This window comes from Prionailurus viverrinus, chromosome C1 (genome assembly GCF_022837055.1).
Source record: "Prionailurus viverrinus isolate Anna chromosome C1, UM_Priviv_1.0, whole genome shotgun sequence".
Lineage (NCBI taxonomy): Eukaryota > Metazoa > Chordata > Mammalia > Carnivora > Felidae > Prionailurus > Prionailurus viverrinus.
The window spans coordinates 54,261,079-54,278,399 of NC_062568.1; the positions used below are offsets into that span (position 1 = coordinate 54,261,079).

Consider the following 17,321-nt stretch of genomic DNA (forward strand, 5'->3'; position numbering starts at 1 on the left):
CTAGAATGTGTAAATTTGTAAGATACGAAGTATGATCATATGGTTCCTCGTTACTTTCTCAACTGTTTTTGGTTTTGTCTTTTCGGATCACAGGGATCGTGGCTTCTGAGCTCTGCTATCCTGTACAAAAGTGATTCCCTGTTTATTTAAGATAGCTCTTAAGAGGGAAATAAAGGCACCTCTTCCTGTCTTTATCCCACCCGATAATGTAGCGTCTGCCGGGTGAACTCTTTGAAGTTTGGCTGTTTATTTTACTTAATATTTTTTTTTAATTGACGTGTATACAACGTTACATTAGTTTCCGATATACAACGACGTTTGACTTTTTTTTGAATTTTTTATTATTGTTTTTTTAAAGTAATCTCTACACTCGACGTGCAGCTCTAACTCCTGCCCAGGAAATCAAGAGGCGCTTGCTCTACCAACTTGGTCAGCCAAGCGCTCCCAGCACAATCACTTTTAGCCCTGAGATCTTACACAAATACTTAATATCCTTTATCCTCAGCCTCCTAATCTATAAATTTAAAATGAACAGTATCAGTTGCCTTGACTTGTGAAATTGTTATGAGGACTAAATAAGCTGCTATAGATAAAGGCTTGAAACAAAGTACCACATAGAGGGATTGCTCAATAAAATGTTAATTGCTCCTATACACATACTTATTTTTAGCCTGCTCCTAAAATGCATGTATTACCCAGAGCTTCATCCTTGGCCTATGCCTTACTTTATATGCTTTCCCAGGCAATCACGTCCAATTTCATGGTTTTAACTACTTCTTTACTCAGTACTCTCAAATCTACAGTCTCACATTTCTTCTCCCAGCTTGGGGCATGTCAAGACAACTACATACTGGAAATTATCATCTTGACATATTACAGGCATCTCAAGCTCAACATGTCTGAAATGGATATGTCTTTCATTCAAAATCTGCTCTTCATTTTATACTTCCTATCTCATGAGTAGGAAATAGAGGTGGTAACACACATCCTGTCACCCAACCCAGAAATTCAAGATATATCCCTTTTCTGTTACCCCTTTATCTAGGTAGCTAATAAATTCAATTTGTCTTACCTTCCAAATATTTCGAATTCATCTCTCCTCTTTATCACTACTACCTGTTTTTTAGCTCAGACCCTCGTCATCTTCCACCTGAACTATTAAATTTCCTAACAGGTTTGGTTTTGGGGGGGCTTTGTTTGTTTGTTTTGGTTTTTTTGGCCTCCAGTCTTGACCCCTCTCAAATCCATTCTCTACATCGCTATCAGGATAATATTTTTTATTTGGCAACTTTATTGAGGCACAGTTCACATACTAGACAATTACCCACTTAAAGTGTACTGTTCAGTGGTTTTTAGTATATTCACAGATTTGTGCAGTCACCACCACAAACAATTTAGAATACTTTCATCATCTCCCCGCAAGACCTGTATCTGTTAGCAGTTATTCTCCATTTGTCCTTACCACCATCCCCGCCCCGCCCCCATCCCGAGGTAACCACTAACCTACTTTATTTCTGTGGGTTTGCCTATTCGGGATGTTTCCTAAAAATGTAATCATGCAATATATGGCCTTTTGTGGCTGGTTTCTTTCACTTACCATAACAGTTTTGAAGTTCATCCATGTTGTAGAACATGTCAGTATTGTATTTCTTTTTATGGCTTAATAATTCCATTGTATTGATATAGTACATTTTATGTATCCATTCATTGGTTGAATATTTGGGTTGTTTCCATAGAGTGATCTTTTTAAAGCACAAATCTGATTGCTTGGCTTCTTAGTAAAATACTACAGGATTAAATCCTAGTTATCTGGCTTCAGTTTATTTTTCCTTCTTCATCCCCTATTGCTACTCTCTTACCTCAGATTTTACACTCCAGTAATATTAAACTACTTAATTCTTATTTTGCACCTTTCGGCCTTTGTCTGAGCTGTTCCCTCTGCTAGTACTATCTTACCGTGTTTTTTTCCTTGGCAAGTTTTGATCCTCTTCAAAACCCTGCTTGACATGTATGGTATTACTTATGTAGAGGGTTATTTGTTGAAGCAGAGTTTGTAATAGCAAAAGATTGGAAATTTCCTAAATGCCCGTCAGTATAACAGGAGATTGGTTAAGTAAATGATGGGATAGCTCCACAGTAAAATGATATTCAGCCCCTCCTCCCTCCAAAACCAAGAAACTTTTTTTTAACTGACCTAGGAGTGATCTCTATGATACTCAATTTTATTTTATACATATTCTGTGTATACATGCAGTATATGTTACCATTTATGAAAAGAGTGAGAAAAGAATGTGTATGAGATATATATATATATATATATATACACGTATGTATATATATATACATGTATGTGTGTGTATATATATATATATATACGTGTATGTATATATATACACACACATTGTTTTCTGTATATATGCATTAGAACATCTTTGGAAGGATATAGAAGAAATAATATCATTGGCTGCCTATGAATATATTTACTTAATTTAAAAATTAACTTCTGGAGCATCTGGGTAGCTCAGTTGGTTAAGCGTCACATTTTGGCTCAGGTCATGATCTCGTGGTTCATGAATTCCAGCCTCACTTCAGATCTTCTGTGCCCCTCTCTCTGCCCGTCCCTCACTCATTCTTTCTCTCTCTCTCTCGCAAAGTAAATAAATAAACTTTAAAAAATATATTGGTAAAAAAAAAAATTAACTTCTGAAAACCAAAATAGGCACCTGGGTGGCTCAGTCGGTTAAGCATCTGACTTCAGCTCAGGTTCTGATCTCATGGTTCATGAGTTTGAGCCCCACATCAGGCTCTCTGCTGTCAGTGCAGAGACCACTTCAGATCCTCTGCCCCCCCGCCCCCGCTTCTCCCTTGCGCGCTCTCTTTCTCTCTCTCAAAAATAAATAAAAATTAAAAAATAACAAAATAAAAACCAAAACTTGCTATAAAGTATTCCATTATACCAGCCTTCCTCCCGTCCTCTAAAATTAATCACCGTCTTGTTCTATTTCTTTATCTTGTATGTATTCCTATTATCCAGATAGCAAACTTTGTTATCACTTACACAGTTCATTTTTTTATTCTGAAATAGCTTAAACATACTTTTTTTATTAGCAGATTCTGAGCATTTTGAAGGCTAAGAATGGGTTTTATTTTTATTCCAGTCCATGATACTCAGTATGTATTTCAGCTCTTGAGCAATTGAGACTGGTGAAATAACATTGTAAAATCTAAAACTTTAAATAAATTATAGTTATTCTGTTAGAAATGCCATGTTATGATTAGTGTGTTACTCTCCCAGGCAGTGACCCCTTGCATGTCTTTGTTGCAACTGTTTTCATTTTGAGCTGTAGTGAAAATTCCAAACGTGCTTTTTACTGCCTATCCCAAGTGTAGGTTTTTCTTCTGTAACATTACACTGGTAAGTATGAAGTCAGTGGAGAAAACGTTCAGAAACTTATCCCAAAAGAAATTTTTGGTATATTCTGTCCCTGAAGAATTCTTTTCATTTCTGTTTTTGCTTTCACTTCCATATGAATTCCTACTTGTCCATCTCACACTGTGTCCCCTTGGAACCTTCCTATTTCATCACTACTAAAATACTGGTGGGGCACCTGGGTGGCTCAGTCAGTTGACCTTCGAAACTCTTGGTTTCGGCTCAGGTCATGATCTCATGATTTGGTTCAGTCTTAGCACTGATATTGCAGAGCCTGCTTGGGATTCTCTCTCTTCTCTTTCTGCCTGAGTGAGTGAGTGAGTGAGTGAATGAATACATACATACATGCATACACACATACAAACAAACTGGTAACTACCCCTGTTTTGCTTCTAAAATTAACTAACGGCAGCCTTGTCCCACACTTATTTGCCCCCACAGTTAATGACATAATTTTATCAATGTAAGTATTTGTCCTCTAATTTACCTTCTTAAAACCTAGCATGTTTAGAAAGTTGTGTGTGTGTGTGTGTGTGTGTGTGTGTGTGTGTGTGTGTGTGTCTGTGTGTGTTGTTTTGTTTTTGAGAGAGATTGCAAGTGAGCTCAGGGCAGTGAGAAAGATAGAGAATCCCACAAGTGGCAGAGAGAGGGAGAGAGAGAGAAAGAGAGAAGTGCGGCTTACCCGAAGTGAGGCACGTGCTCACCCAAAGCAGGGCTCAAGCTCACATGCTGTAGGACTTGAACTTACGAACCGTGAGATCATGACCTGGGCTGAAGTCAGAGGCTTAACAACTGAGCCACACAGGCACCCATGGATGGAAAGTTTTGACTGGCTCTTTACGTTGAATAATTGTCAAATACTGTGTCCTTTACTGTAAAGGCAGTTGGAAGGCATTTGATACCTTTTCAGTCTAGAAATAACCTGATTGAGTATCCTTGCTTAAGTTGTGTGGGCTTTTTACCTCCACCACGTTTATGATTTTGAGGATTTCATGTAGGGATACATTCAGCCTGTGATACTGGTGCCCTTGAGCAACTCCAAGGCATTTCATGCATCTCTCTCTTATCTCTGTTTCCTCTCTTGTCTCTTCCCTTTTTTCTGCAACTACCTTTCAATTCCTTTTCTTTTTTTCTTTTTCTCATCCTCCATTTCTCCTCCATTGGCATTTGGGAGCATTGTTTAATCCTACTGGCTGTGCCTTGGGTGTTTTCTGGACTAGACATACTCCATATAGAAAGATTATCATTCTCTTCTCTGAAATAACACAGAGACTAAGTGCAAGAAGCTGTTGTACCACAGGTACTTAAAGTGGTTCTTAAAAAATTTTTTTAATGTTTATTTATTTTCGAGAGACAGAGATGGGATGTGAGTGGGTTAGGGGCAGAGAGAGAGGGAGACACGGAATCCGAAGCAGGCTTCAGGCTCTGAGCAGTCAGCACAGAGCCCAATGTGGGGCTCGAACTCACGAGCTGTGAGGTCATGACCCAAGCTGAAGTCAGATGCTCAACCGACTGGGCCACCCAGGCGCCCCCTAAAGTGGTTCTTAAATTTGATTTTTTCCTGAAAGCTAGCTATTTTGAATAACTAGATTTTTTTTCTTTTTTTAAGTTATTTTTTTTTAATTACATTCAAGCTAGTTAACATATAGTGTAATAATAATTTCAGGAATAGAATTTAGTGATTCATCACTTACATATAACACCCAGTGCTCATCCCAACAGGTGTCCTTCTTAATGCCCCTCTCCCATTTAGCCATCTCCCCACCCAAAACCCCTCCTTTTGTTCTCTGTTTGTAACCCTCTGTTTGTTCTCTGTATTTAGGAGTCTCTTATGGTTTGTCCCCCTCCCTGTTTTTATGTTATTTTTGCTTCCCTTCCCATATGTTCATCTGTTTTGTATCTGAAATTCCTCATATGAGTGAAGTCATATATTTGTCTTTTTGTGGCTGACTTATTTTGCTTAGCATAATACACTATAGTTCCATCCACATTGTGGCAAATGGCAAGATTTTATTCTTTTTGATTGCTGAGTAATATTCCATTATATATATACACACACACCACATCTTTATCCATTCATCAGTTGATGGACATTTGGGCTCTTTCCATACTTAGCCTATTGTCCATAGCACTGCTATACACATTGGGGTGCATGTGCACCTTCAAATCAGCACTCCTGCATCCTTTGGATAAATACCTAGTAGTGTAATTGCTGGGTCATAGGGTAGTTCTATTTTTAATTTTTGAGGAGCCTCCATACTGTTTTCCAGAGTGGCTGCACCAGTTTGCATTCCTACCAGCAGTGCAAAAGGGTTCCCCTTTCTCCACATCCTCACCAACATCTGTTGTTGCCTGGGTTGTTAATTTTAACCACTGAATGTGTAGATTTAAGGACCTGTATCAAGGCACAAGTCAGACTTTTCAGTTGTCATCTTATGATGTCATTATGACCAAAATAGATTATATTGTAAACTATATACAATAACATTTTATATTTTGTTATAAAATACGAGCAAACTTTCTGTTTTAATTTTTTACTTGACTAATTTAGGTATGGATGGCAGAACAGAAAATATCATATGATAAGAAGAAACAAGAAGAATTAATGCAACAATATCTTAAAGAACAAGAATCATATGATAATAGGTAAGAAATTTCACTATGCTGGTGTTTTTAGAATGATCAGTTGCATGAGAATGATCCCTTACTGAATCATATATTAAATTAGCTTTTTTGAATTGAATACCCCAATGATAGGATTCTATTTCCTGTGAACCCTCTTTACTCTGATATCTGTACGTGGCCACTTTTTCCAACCTTACCAATAGTTCACATAAAATATACATTGATGTGACTCCATATACAGCTTATGAGGAAGTCCCAACTTAGGTAAAGCTTGGAAGAACAATAAAAGTCTACACTTGAACTACTGACACCTCTTACAGAGATATTTCTTTAGTATACACTGAAATGAAAAGATGCATAGGACACCATCAAAAGTAAAGTGTCTCTACTTGACCTGGATATCATTGCTCTGTTAATGGCAGGATCATAACTAGAGTTCTTTGTTGGTTTATTCCAGCACAGTGCCTCCCGTTTAGCTCTTGTCATTTTGTGTTTATATTAGCAAGCCTAACTCTGAAGCTGGTTGCTCTTGGTTAATCAAACAGGTGAATAGTGATGTTTTAATTATATGGACCACACTGTCTGCAGCTCAGTTCTGTTTTTCATCAAAATATAGAACATAAGTAAAGTACTACTAGACTATTACTTAATATTCTCTTTAAAATCTAATGTAGTGTCGGGCACCTGGGTAGCTCATTTGATTAAGATTCCGACTCTTGACTTTGGCCCAGGTCATGATCTCATGGTTAATGAGATTGAACCCTGAGTGGGTTCTGCAGTGACAGTGCGGAGCCTGCTTGGGATTTATCCCTCTCTCTCCCCCCCGCCCCCTTGCTCTCTCGCTCTCTAAATAAAAATAAACTTTAAAAAAAATATGTATATGTAGTGTATCAAGAGCAAAATTATAGAAATAAAACTTTTACTTCAATTAAATACTTTTCACAACAATTCTATTCAATCTGGTTAACTTTTATTGAGTACCTCCTTTTGTGCAAGACAATAAAAGGCCCCTTTGTCATAGGGGCCTGTAAAGTGGGATATGTAGTTTGTCTCTGCCCTCAGGAATTCTCTCGTAAGTGATACGTACATATAGTTCAAAGCTGAATATAATAACAATGTATTAAAAACACAAGTTTTAAAAACAATAGCATGCTAACATAGGACACAGTAATTCCATTTGGGATAACAAGGTAAGACTTAATGAAAGAAGGGACATTTGAGCTGAACTATGAAGAATGTTAAGGATTTAGATCCATGGTTCTCATCTGAAGTCCATTATCCACCCCCCTCTTCCCCCTCCCCTGCCAGGGGACATGTGGCAATGTTTGGACACGTTTTTGATTGTCACAGCTCAGATGTTGGATGCTACCAGCATCTAGTGGGTGGAGACTAGGGATGCTGCAGAACAACCTACAATGTGCAGGACAGCCCCACACAACGAAGAATGATCTGGTCCAAAAGGTCAGTAGCACCACTGTTGAGAAACCCTGATTTACATATAGTAAAAGCTTATTAAAGATCACAGTGGGAAAGTAGAGAGGTGTTCAGGGAAACAGCCTATAGTTGCGTTAGACTGATAAAGAGATAGTGGAGGTGAGTGGCTTTGCAGCAGATTATTCTGTTTATTCTTTTTTTAAAAATTGTTTTTTAATGTTTATTTTTTGAGAGAGAGACAGAGCATGAGTAAGGGGAGGGATAGAGAGAGAGGGAGACACAGCACAGAGCCTGACACGGGGCTCGGACTCCAGGACTGTGAGATCATGACCTGAGCCCAAGTCGAATGCCTAACCAACCGAGCCACCCAGGTGCCCCATACTGTTTATTCTTGATTTTAAAAAAAGTTACTTTACTCTCTTTGTAATTAAATACTTGAAGCCATGCAAATAATCTATTTTTCCTTGAACTTTTGTCCACTAATTTAGCATTTATTGGTGGATACTGCCTGCATTAGTTATTACCATGGTATTCTAATGGTGATTTTCTATTCCTCTCATTCCCTCTACATTTTAAAATTTGAATTCCTCTGGAAACAAGAATTTTCCCTTTCCCTATTTAGTTATTTATTTATTCATTTATTTCTATAAGTATGGACTCAGATATTTATTTAATGGGTTATAATCCAGGGGCACCTGGGTGTCTCAGTCGGTTAAGTGTCTGACTGCAGCTCAGGTCACGATGTCACAGTTCATGGGTTTGAGCCCCACTTTGGGCTCTGTGCTGACAGATCAGAACCTGGAGCCTGCTTCAGATTCTGTGTCTCCCTCTCTCTGCTCCTCCCCCACTTGCACTCTTACTCTCAAAAATAAATAAACGTTAAAAAAAAATTTTTAATGGGTTATAATCCAATACTATTGTTGTTTATTTTGTTGCTCAAATTGTTTCAATTTTAGCCTTTGACTGCTCTACCAGCTTGGCTCGTATAACCATTGCAAATGCCCCAATCTTATTTTATTTTATTTTTTAAAATTGTGTTGGCTTTCTAAAGTTTTTTTATTTTATTAATCATTTTGAGAGAGAGAGCATGCACTCACATGTGGGCACAAGCAGGGAAGGACAGAGAAAGAATCCCAAGCAGGTTCTGTGCTATTAGCATGGGAGCCCCACGCAAGGCTCTATCTCACGAACCATGAGATCATGATCCGAGGTGAAATCAAGAATCAGTTGCTTAACCAACTAAAACACCCAGGCATCCCCCACCCCCAGCCTTTTTTTAAAACCACTTCCTGGCACCATAAGATGGTCCAAATTTGTCTTTTATTTTTCCCTGCTCTAGCATTGGAATCAACCAAATTGATTGGACCTTGATTCCTTTTATTGGAAAAAGATATTTAGAAACCAGGTTCTGGACACTAGATGTGTTCACTGCTTCTCTGTTTGGTTATTCAAATGCACATTTATGAGTAATTGGTGATTTCCAAAGGGTTTTTTTTTTCTTCATTCAGAAATGTCCTTGGTAGCCAATTTTGTTCTTTAGTAATCTAATTTTTCTCTTTTAAGTTTTTCCTGCTATAGAGATGTTTCTTAATGTTTATGAATATTGATTCCTACATACTCTTTTTAAAGATGACAGTAACATTTATTATTCTCATTGGATAAAAAAAATTTATTGGGATGTCAAAAAATCTATATCCATTCTGTATACAGTCAACAGCAATAAAAATAATAATTTTTACAGGTTTTTAATTGAAATTAAAATGTCAATATCATAGCTTTACTTTTTATTTTATATACCTGTAGAATTTTGCATGAAGTGGAAATTGGATCTTCCATTTTTGATTTTATGTTATTTTTATGTCAGTATAAACAAAATGCTTTTTTGCAGGGGTAAGATATATATATTTATATATATATATATATATATATATATATATATATATATATATATAAAACATTTTAAGTGTACAGTTCACAGCATTAATTACATTAACAGTGTTCTGTACATTTCCAGAATTTTTTCCATTACACCAAATAGAAACTCTATACCTATTTAACAGTAACTCCGTACTCCGCCTCCCTTCTGCCCTTGGTAACCACTATTTTACTTTCTAAAGTAAAAATGAATTTGCCTGTTACAGGCGCCTCATATAAGTGGAATCATGAAATATTTATCTCTTTGTGTGTGGCTTATTTCACTTAGCCCATTGTGTTCAAGATTGATCCATATTGTAGCATGTATCAGAACTTTTTTTTGTTTTATGGCTAAATAATGTTCCATTATATGTATACACCCTATTTTGTTTCTCTCTCCACCCCTGGATGGACACTTGGGTTGCTTCTACCTTTTGGCTATTATGAGTTATGCTGCTATAAGCATTGGCATGCAAATATCTATCTGTTCAAGTCCCTACTTTCAGTTCCTCTAGGTATATACCTAGGAGTAGATTTGCTGGATCGTATAGTGATTCTGTATTTAGCTTTTGAAGAACCACCAAACTCTCTTCCATAGTGGCTGCACCATCTTACATTCCCGTCAGTAGTGTCCACGGATTCCATTTTCTCCACATCCTCGTCAATGTTTCTTATTTTCCTTTTTTAAAAAATTTTTATAAAGTTTATTTCTTTAAAAAAAATTTTTTTTTCAACGTTTCTTTATTTTTTTTGGGACAGAGAGAGACAGAGCATGAATGGGGGAGGGGCAGAGAGAGAGGGAGACACAGAATCGGAAACAGGCTCCAGGCTCCGAGCCATCAGCCCAGAGCCTGACGCGGGGCTCGAACTCACGGACCGTGAGATCGTGACCTGGCTGAAGTCAGACGCTTAACCGACTGCGCCACCCAGGCGCCCCAAAGTTTATTTATTTCTGAGAGAGAGAGAGAGCAGGGGAGAGGCAGAGAGAGAGGAAGAGAGAGAATCCCAAGCAAGCTAAGCACCCACCATCAGCACGGAGCCCGACACGGGGCTCGAGCTCACAAACTGCAAGATCATGACGCGAGCCAAAACCAAGAGTCAAATGCTCAACCAACTGAGCCACCCAGGCACCCCATTTTCCTTTTTTTTTTTTTTTAAATAATAGCCATTCTACTTAGTGTGAAGTGGTATCTCATGGTCTTGATTTATACTTCTCTAATAACCAGATGTTGAGCTTTTCACGTGCTTGATTTTAATTTTTAAAATGTTGTTATTTGAAGATATGATTTGCACACTTGTTACAAGGTATATTGTTTTAAGTATATATATTTACAGAGTCTTGGAGCCATCACCCTAATCTAATATCATAACATTTTCATCATCCAAAAAGGAAATATTGTAGCCATTAGCAGTTACTTCTCGTTCCCACACCCTGTCCCTTCTACTTCTCCACCTTAAGCAGTCACTAATTTATTTTCTGTCTCTATAGATTTGCCTATTCTGGACATCTCATATAAATGGGATCATACATATAAATGGTCTTTTGTGACTGGCTTCTTTCACTTAGTATAATGTTTTTGAAGTTCATCTATTTTGTAGCGTGTAGTTCATTTCTTTTTATTGCAAAATAATATTCCATTGTATGGATATAGATCCTGTCATCTTTTTGCTCTCTTCCTTTTTTTTTTTTTTTTTTTTTTTTTTTTGGTAACAGTTCTTTATAAATTCCAATGGAAATAAGAGAAGAATTAAAATTATGTAATCCTTTGTGATTGCCTTTTTCAAATATAAGAGGAAATTCTATTCACTCTTTAGCTTTCATCTTTATTATCAGTACTTTACTTGGATCTTATGAATCAAAACTTTAATTCAACCAGCCCTTCAATTTATTGCCGAGCTTAAAAAAAAAAAAAATCATAGCGTTATCTCTCTAAACAGAACCTAAACTGAGAACTTTCAGTGTTAAAACAGAACTAAAAAGAAAATGATTTTTGAGGTGCCGCAGACATTGATTCCATCATAGTAATTAACCTGTTGTAGAATATCTCTAAACTATATTCTCTTCTTTGGCCTCATCAAAGAATGTGATTCTCCTATTGACTTTGACTTTTATTACAAGCATTAATTGGATTTGACTTTTAAAGAAATTCCAGAGAGACTTATTTTTCCAAAACTGTTTGATCCCTCACAATTAAGAAAAAATGTTGGCACTATTTAACTTAATTCCAAATTTGTGCTGGCATATAGGATTTCAAAGCTGTCATTATTTCCATAGCATTTCAAAGTTTAAGAAAAGCATGTGAGAGTGACCATGGCATTTTTCCCCTTTTCTTCTGGGAGGGCGAGGATCTCTCAGGTAACGAGAAAGTCTCAGAACTTAAAGCCAGTTACTAAAGGGGCAGCACTGTTTGAATTTCCATTCATGTATTTCAGATGTTATCTAATCAGTGAAATAAAGTTTTGGAACTTTCTCCCTAACAAAAATATTTTCTATTAATTCCTTTAGGGATTTTGGAGATGGGGAACAGTTATTCTGTAATTTTTTTCCTCCTACATAAAACTGTTAACTTTATTTCTTATTTCATTTAGGTTGCTTATGGGAGATGAGCGTGTAAAGAATGGCCTTAATTTCATGTATGAGGCCCCACCAGGAGCTAAAAAAGGTATTTGCCTCATTTGCTTTTTTTTTTTTTTTTTTTTTTAATGTCCTTGATGTGTTTGCAGCTAAAGATAGAACTGCTATCACGGACATTTTTTAAAAGTTGCTCTTCATTTTTTAAAATGGCTGTTATTCTGTAAAGATAATTTTAAAATACTGTAAAGATAATTTTAAAATACTGTAATCAATACAATTGAATAAATACTAAAAATATTTGTCTAGTAATATTTCATGACGACTTTTTTTAAATGACTTGATCTTTGAAGAGGAAAAAAGTCAATATCAACAGAAGTGCGTTTTTCTTTTATAATTTGTGTATATATCTTTAGTCCTTACTGATACGAATAGAAAGCATAATATTATGTCAGTGAAAAATATAAAAGCTTAAAAATTAGGAATTAATGTGCTTATTACAGGCTGTCTCATTCAATATTGTATTTATCCTTTAGTGATTTGAATTTTATCATGTGAAAGAAGGAAAAAAAGTCAAACCAATAAATTCTTACAAGTTACAATTAAATGCTATGACATCATAATATAGTATAGTGTGGATAGCCAACTTGAATGTTGAAGTTTTTAACTTGACCTTTTTTTTTCACCCATATTTTGATATGCAATCAAGAAAACAAAGAGGTAAGGTACTATTTTCTGTGTTTAGATTTACTTGCAATAGATTGTAATTTAATGGAAAGGTTGAAAGACTTCCTAATGAATGTTTTTAGAAAGAAGAAACAGAAGGAGAGACTGAATACAAATTTGAATGGCAGAAAGGAGCTCCAAGGGAAAAGTAAGAACCAGTTTTCTTCTAAGATAAAATATATTATCACCAGCTTTATCTGATATCCCATCTTATGTTGCCTTCTCGTTCACTAGAGAAGGCAACTAACGTGAAAATGTATTTTATGTGATTTGTCTTATACAATTTATTTGATCATAGACTTTTTTTTTAAGTTTATTTATTTATTTTGAGAGAGAGCGCGCGCGCGCGCACCTGTGGGGGAGGGGCAGAGAGCAAAAGGGAGAGAGAGAATCCCAAGTGGGCTCCCCCATGATGCAGAGCTCAGATCCATGAACTGCGAGATCATGACCTGAGCCAAAGTCAGACGCTTAACTGACTGAACCACCTAGGTGCCCCTTGATCATAGACTTTAATTTAAATAGTTTTTAATTTTTTTTAATCACAAATCATCAAACTGGACACTTAATATGAAGTGATGTCTAGAAATACTAAGTAGATTTCATAGTTCTGTGTTACACATTTTATAATGTTTTTAGAACTAGAAACTATTTTCAGAATAACTGCTATTTATTAAATTGTTCTTAATATTGTGTTTGTACATTTTTTCTACTTAATAGATATGCCAAAGATGACATGAACATCAGAGATCAGCCCTTTGGTATTCAGGCAAGTGACCCATATTTTACTCTATAAGAATAATTTCTACTTAATAAATACTTCTTTATTGTTGTCCAAAAGGTATTTAAGCTGAGAAAGGGCTCTGTTGTTTTGATTTATATCAGACAGTAAAAGGACTTAGAGGAGAAAACATTAAGTGTAGTAGGTTGATAAAAGATAGAAATCAGGAATTTCATGTCTATGTAGATTCCCTGTATGTATGTCTATTAAATTTTATTTTCTCCTGTTTAAAAAAAAAAAAGGTAGGAATCAAAGTTTTGTACTGAGGGTTGTAATGATAAGGGTCTCTTCAGTTTTCAGGAATTTAGAGAGTTAGCTCAAGATCAAGAAAAGGTATAAAACTATTTTTTTAGAACCCAAACATAGTATAACCAGAGGGCCACATTCTTGTTAGAAAAAACATTTTTTGGAGTCCTGCCTTCCTTATTCATTTACATATTGTCTGTGGCTGCTTTCCTGCTACATTGGCAGAGTTGAGTAATTGCAACAGATACCTCTGGCCCATAAAGACTTACATACTTAATATCTGGTCCTTCACAGAAGAAGTTTGCCAAACCCTGGTTAGGAAACTGAAACTTTAAAGATTAACTTACTTATTTATTTTTTAAATGTTTATTTATTTTTTAGAGACAGAGGGAGATAGAGCGTGAGTGGGGGAGGGTCAGAGAGAGAGGGAGACACAGAATCCGAAGCAGGCTCCAGGCCCTGAGCTGTCAGCACAGAGCCCGACGTGGGGTTTGAACCCATGGACCATGAGATCGTGACCTGAGCCGAAGTCAGACACTTAACCAACCGAGCTACCCAGGCACCCCAAAGATTAACCTTTTTAAATTAGAGAATTTAAGTTTAAGCCATGACGTAATTCCTTTTTGATATTTTACCATTTCTCTTTGGATCACATTGTTTTGTTACCACCAAGTAACAGTCAAAAAGAGATAGTATTCAGTTTAGCTTTTAGGCAGAATTTACAAAAGGTTTTAGTATTTATGTTAAATTACCAAAATAGTTACGGAATCTCTTTCCCTGGAAATCTTTTAAAAATGAAAAGTAATTTACCTTAAACTCTGCCAAGGAGTAGGGATTTGAACATTGCTTAGAGTCTCAGTATTTTAATAACTAAAATAATGTTCACTATTTCTCAGGTTCGAAATGTGAGGTGCATTAAATGTCACAAATGGGGTCATGTCAACACAGATCGAGAATGTCCTTTGTTTGGTCTTTCTGGAATAAATGCAAGTTCAGTTCCCACTGATGGCTCAGGTATGCACTAGAGATGATTTATTTGTTTTATAATTTGTATCAAGGACAAACAGCATTTTTCTTTAATACTTCTGGATATTGTTTTCCTTTGGTTGGTTGGTTTGTTTTGACAAAGATATGTACCCAAAATATGATGGTCAGTGGGAAGCTCATATATTTTAAATTTTATTTATTTATTTATTTTTAATTTTTTTTTTAACGTTTATTTATTTTTGAGACAGAGAGAGACAGAGCATGAATGGGGGAGGGTCAGAGAGAGAGGAAGACACAGAATCTGAAACAGGCTCCAGGCTCTGAGCAGTCAGCACAGAGCCTGACGCGGGGCTTGAACTCACGGACCGCGAGATCATGACCTGAGCCGAAGTCGGACGCTTAACCGACTGAGCCACCCAGGTGCCCCTAAATTTTAAATGCTATGTGTTGGAATGTAATTTAATTTTTCTAGCCAAGGGCCCTATAAACTTGATATTAAAGGTAAAATACTGGGGCAGGGGTACCTGGATGGCTCAGTCACTTGAGCATCAACTTTGGCTCAGGTCATGATCTCATGGTTGGTGAGTTCAAGGCCTGAGTCCGGCTCTCTGCTATCAGCACAGAGCCTGCTTTGGATCCTCTCCCTCTCTCTCTGCACCTTCCCCTCTTGTGCTCTCTCTCTCTCAAAAATAGAATAAACATTATTTTTAAAAAAAGGTATTAAGCATAGTTCATCAGGTTAGTAACCTAAAAATAGAAGGAAGAAATGGTTCTTTCTCATATTCATGTTCCCCTGAATTGTAAATGTAGGCTGATGAAAAGACTCAGCAATTGCCTCATTTAGTTCACGGATAAAATCAAAACTGAATTTTAAAAGATGTTAAATATCAGGGATGCCTGGGTGGGTCAGTTGGTTAAGTACCCAACTTCAGCTCAGGTCATGATCTCACAGTGTGTGGGTTCGAGCCCCTCATCAGGCTCTGCACAAACAGTGTGGAGCCCGCTTGGCATTCTCTCTCTCTCTCTCTCTCTCTCTCTCTCTCTCTCTCCCTCCCTCCCTCCCTCCCTCCCTCTCTCTCTGCCCCTCCCCCACTTATACTCTCTGTCTCTCTCAAAACAAATGAAGTTAAAAAAAAAAAAGAGGGGCGCCTGGGTGGCTCAGTCAGTTAGGCATTCAACTCTTGGTTTCGGCTCAGGTCATGATCTCATGGCTGGTTTTGTGTGTCTGTGCTGACAGTGCAGAGCCTGCTTGGGATTCTCTCTCTCCCTTTCTGCCCCTCCCCAGCTTGCTGTCTCTCTCTCAAAATAAATAAATAAACTTAAAAATTTAAAAAAAAAAAATCATTGTCAAGTTTGACACTGTTTCTCTCTCTCTGTCTCTCTCTCTTTTTTTTTTTTTAGAGAGGGAAAGAGAGTACAAGCTGGGAAAGGGGCAGAGGGAGAGAGACAGAGGGATGCCAGGGAATCTTCAGTAGGCTCCATGCTCAGCATAGAGCCCAATGCAGGGCTCAGTCCCATGACCCTGGGATCATGACCTGAGGCAAAATCAAGAATGGGACACTCAACCCATTGAGCTACCCAGGAGCCCCCTGACACTGTTTCTTTAATGGTGTTATGGATGTTAGAATGGGGAGAAGAAGTACACAGATAAAAATATTAAAATTGATTTTTTTTAATCCTTACTCCTCTAAAAAAGATTAAGAAACTACATTTTAAGTAGAGGGAAACTATTTGCTCAGTGGTGAGAGAATGTTGGTACAGACCTTGGTCTGGCAATCTCTGACAAAAGAATGTTCCACTGATGACACAGTGCAGGTACTCTTAAAATCCACATACTGATGTTCCTTCCTCACCTGCCCCCACTCAAATGGTGAAAGGAGAGCCCCCAAAATAAATAAACCCCTAAAGAACATGGGAGTACACTAGATCATATATGAGGAACCCATTGGCTTAAATATTTCTGACTATTAATTTTAATAGTAATAAAAACCTGATGTTTATATCTGAAAGGTATATATGTTTTCTGGAAGGGGTTGCATCTTGCTCACTTTTTCTTCACTCCAGCCTTGTGGTGCCCTTACAACTGCATGACTTCCGTATCGGCTAGCGGCAGGCAGTGGTAATAGCTGTCTTTGTTCCCCAGCCTAGTCTTACTTTGATCCTGCTTCTGAGAGAATGAGGATAGATTCCAGACTTAGCCTTTTATTTGGTAATCAACAGACTTGCTTTGATTCTTTTTTTTTTTTTTAACTTTTTTTTGATAGAGAGAGTGTGTGAGTGGAAGAGGGGTCGGGGGGAGAGAGAATCTTAAGCAGGTTCCACGTCCAGCTCAGAGCCGGACATGGGGCTCGATCTCACGACTTTGAGATCATGACCTGAGCTGAAATCAAGGGTTGGACGCTTAACCAACTGAACCACCCATGCACCCCTCGATTCTTTTTTTTTTTTTTTTTAATATTTATTTATTGAAGTAATCTCTACACCCAACATGGGGCTCAAACTCCCAATCCCAAGATCAGGAGTCACATGCTACCAGCTGAGCCAGCCAGGCCACCCCTACTTTATCTTGATTCTATATGTTATTTAAAAAAATTTTTTTAATGTTTATT

At 37.1% G+C, this 17,321-nt stretch overlaps 1 protein-coding gene across 1 annotated transcript in view; it reads left to right on the forward strand.

Moving 5' to 3' along the window:
- Nucleotides 1-17,321, forward strand: part of CIR1 (corepressor interacting with RBPJ, CIR1) — a 44,668-nt gene that overhangs the window by 399 nt on the left and 26,948 nt on the right. The window contains exons 2-7 of the mRNA XM_047869451.1: nt 5,982-6,076; nt 11,993-12,066; nt 12,685-12,695; nt 12,785-12,849; nt 13,419-13,467; nt 14,622-14,739. Of these exons, the coding sequence (XP_047725407.1) occupies nt 5,982-6,076; nt 11,993-12,066; nt 12,685-12,695; nt 12,785-12,849; nt 13,419-13,467; nt 14,622-14,739 (412 nt within the window). The remainder of the gene's footprint in view (nt 1-5,981; nt 6,077-11,992; nt 12,067-12,684; nt 12,696-12,784; nt 12,850-13,418; nt 13,468-14,621; nt 14,740-17,321) is intronic.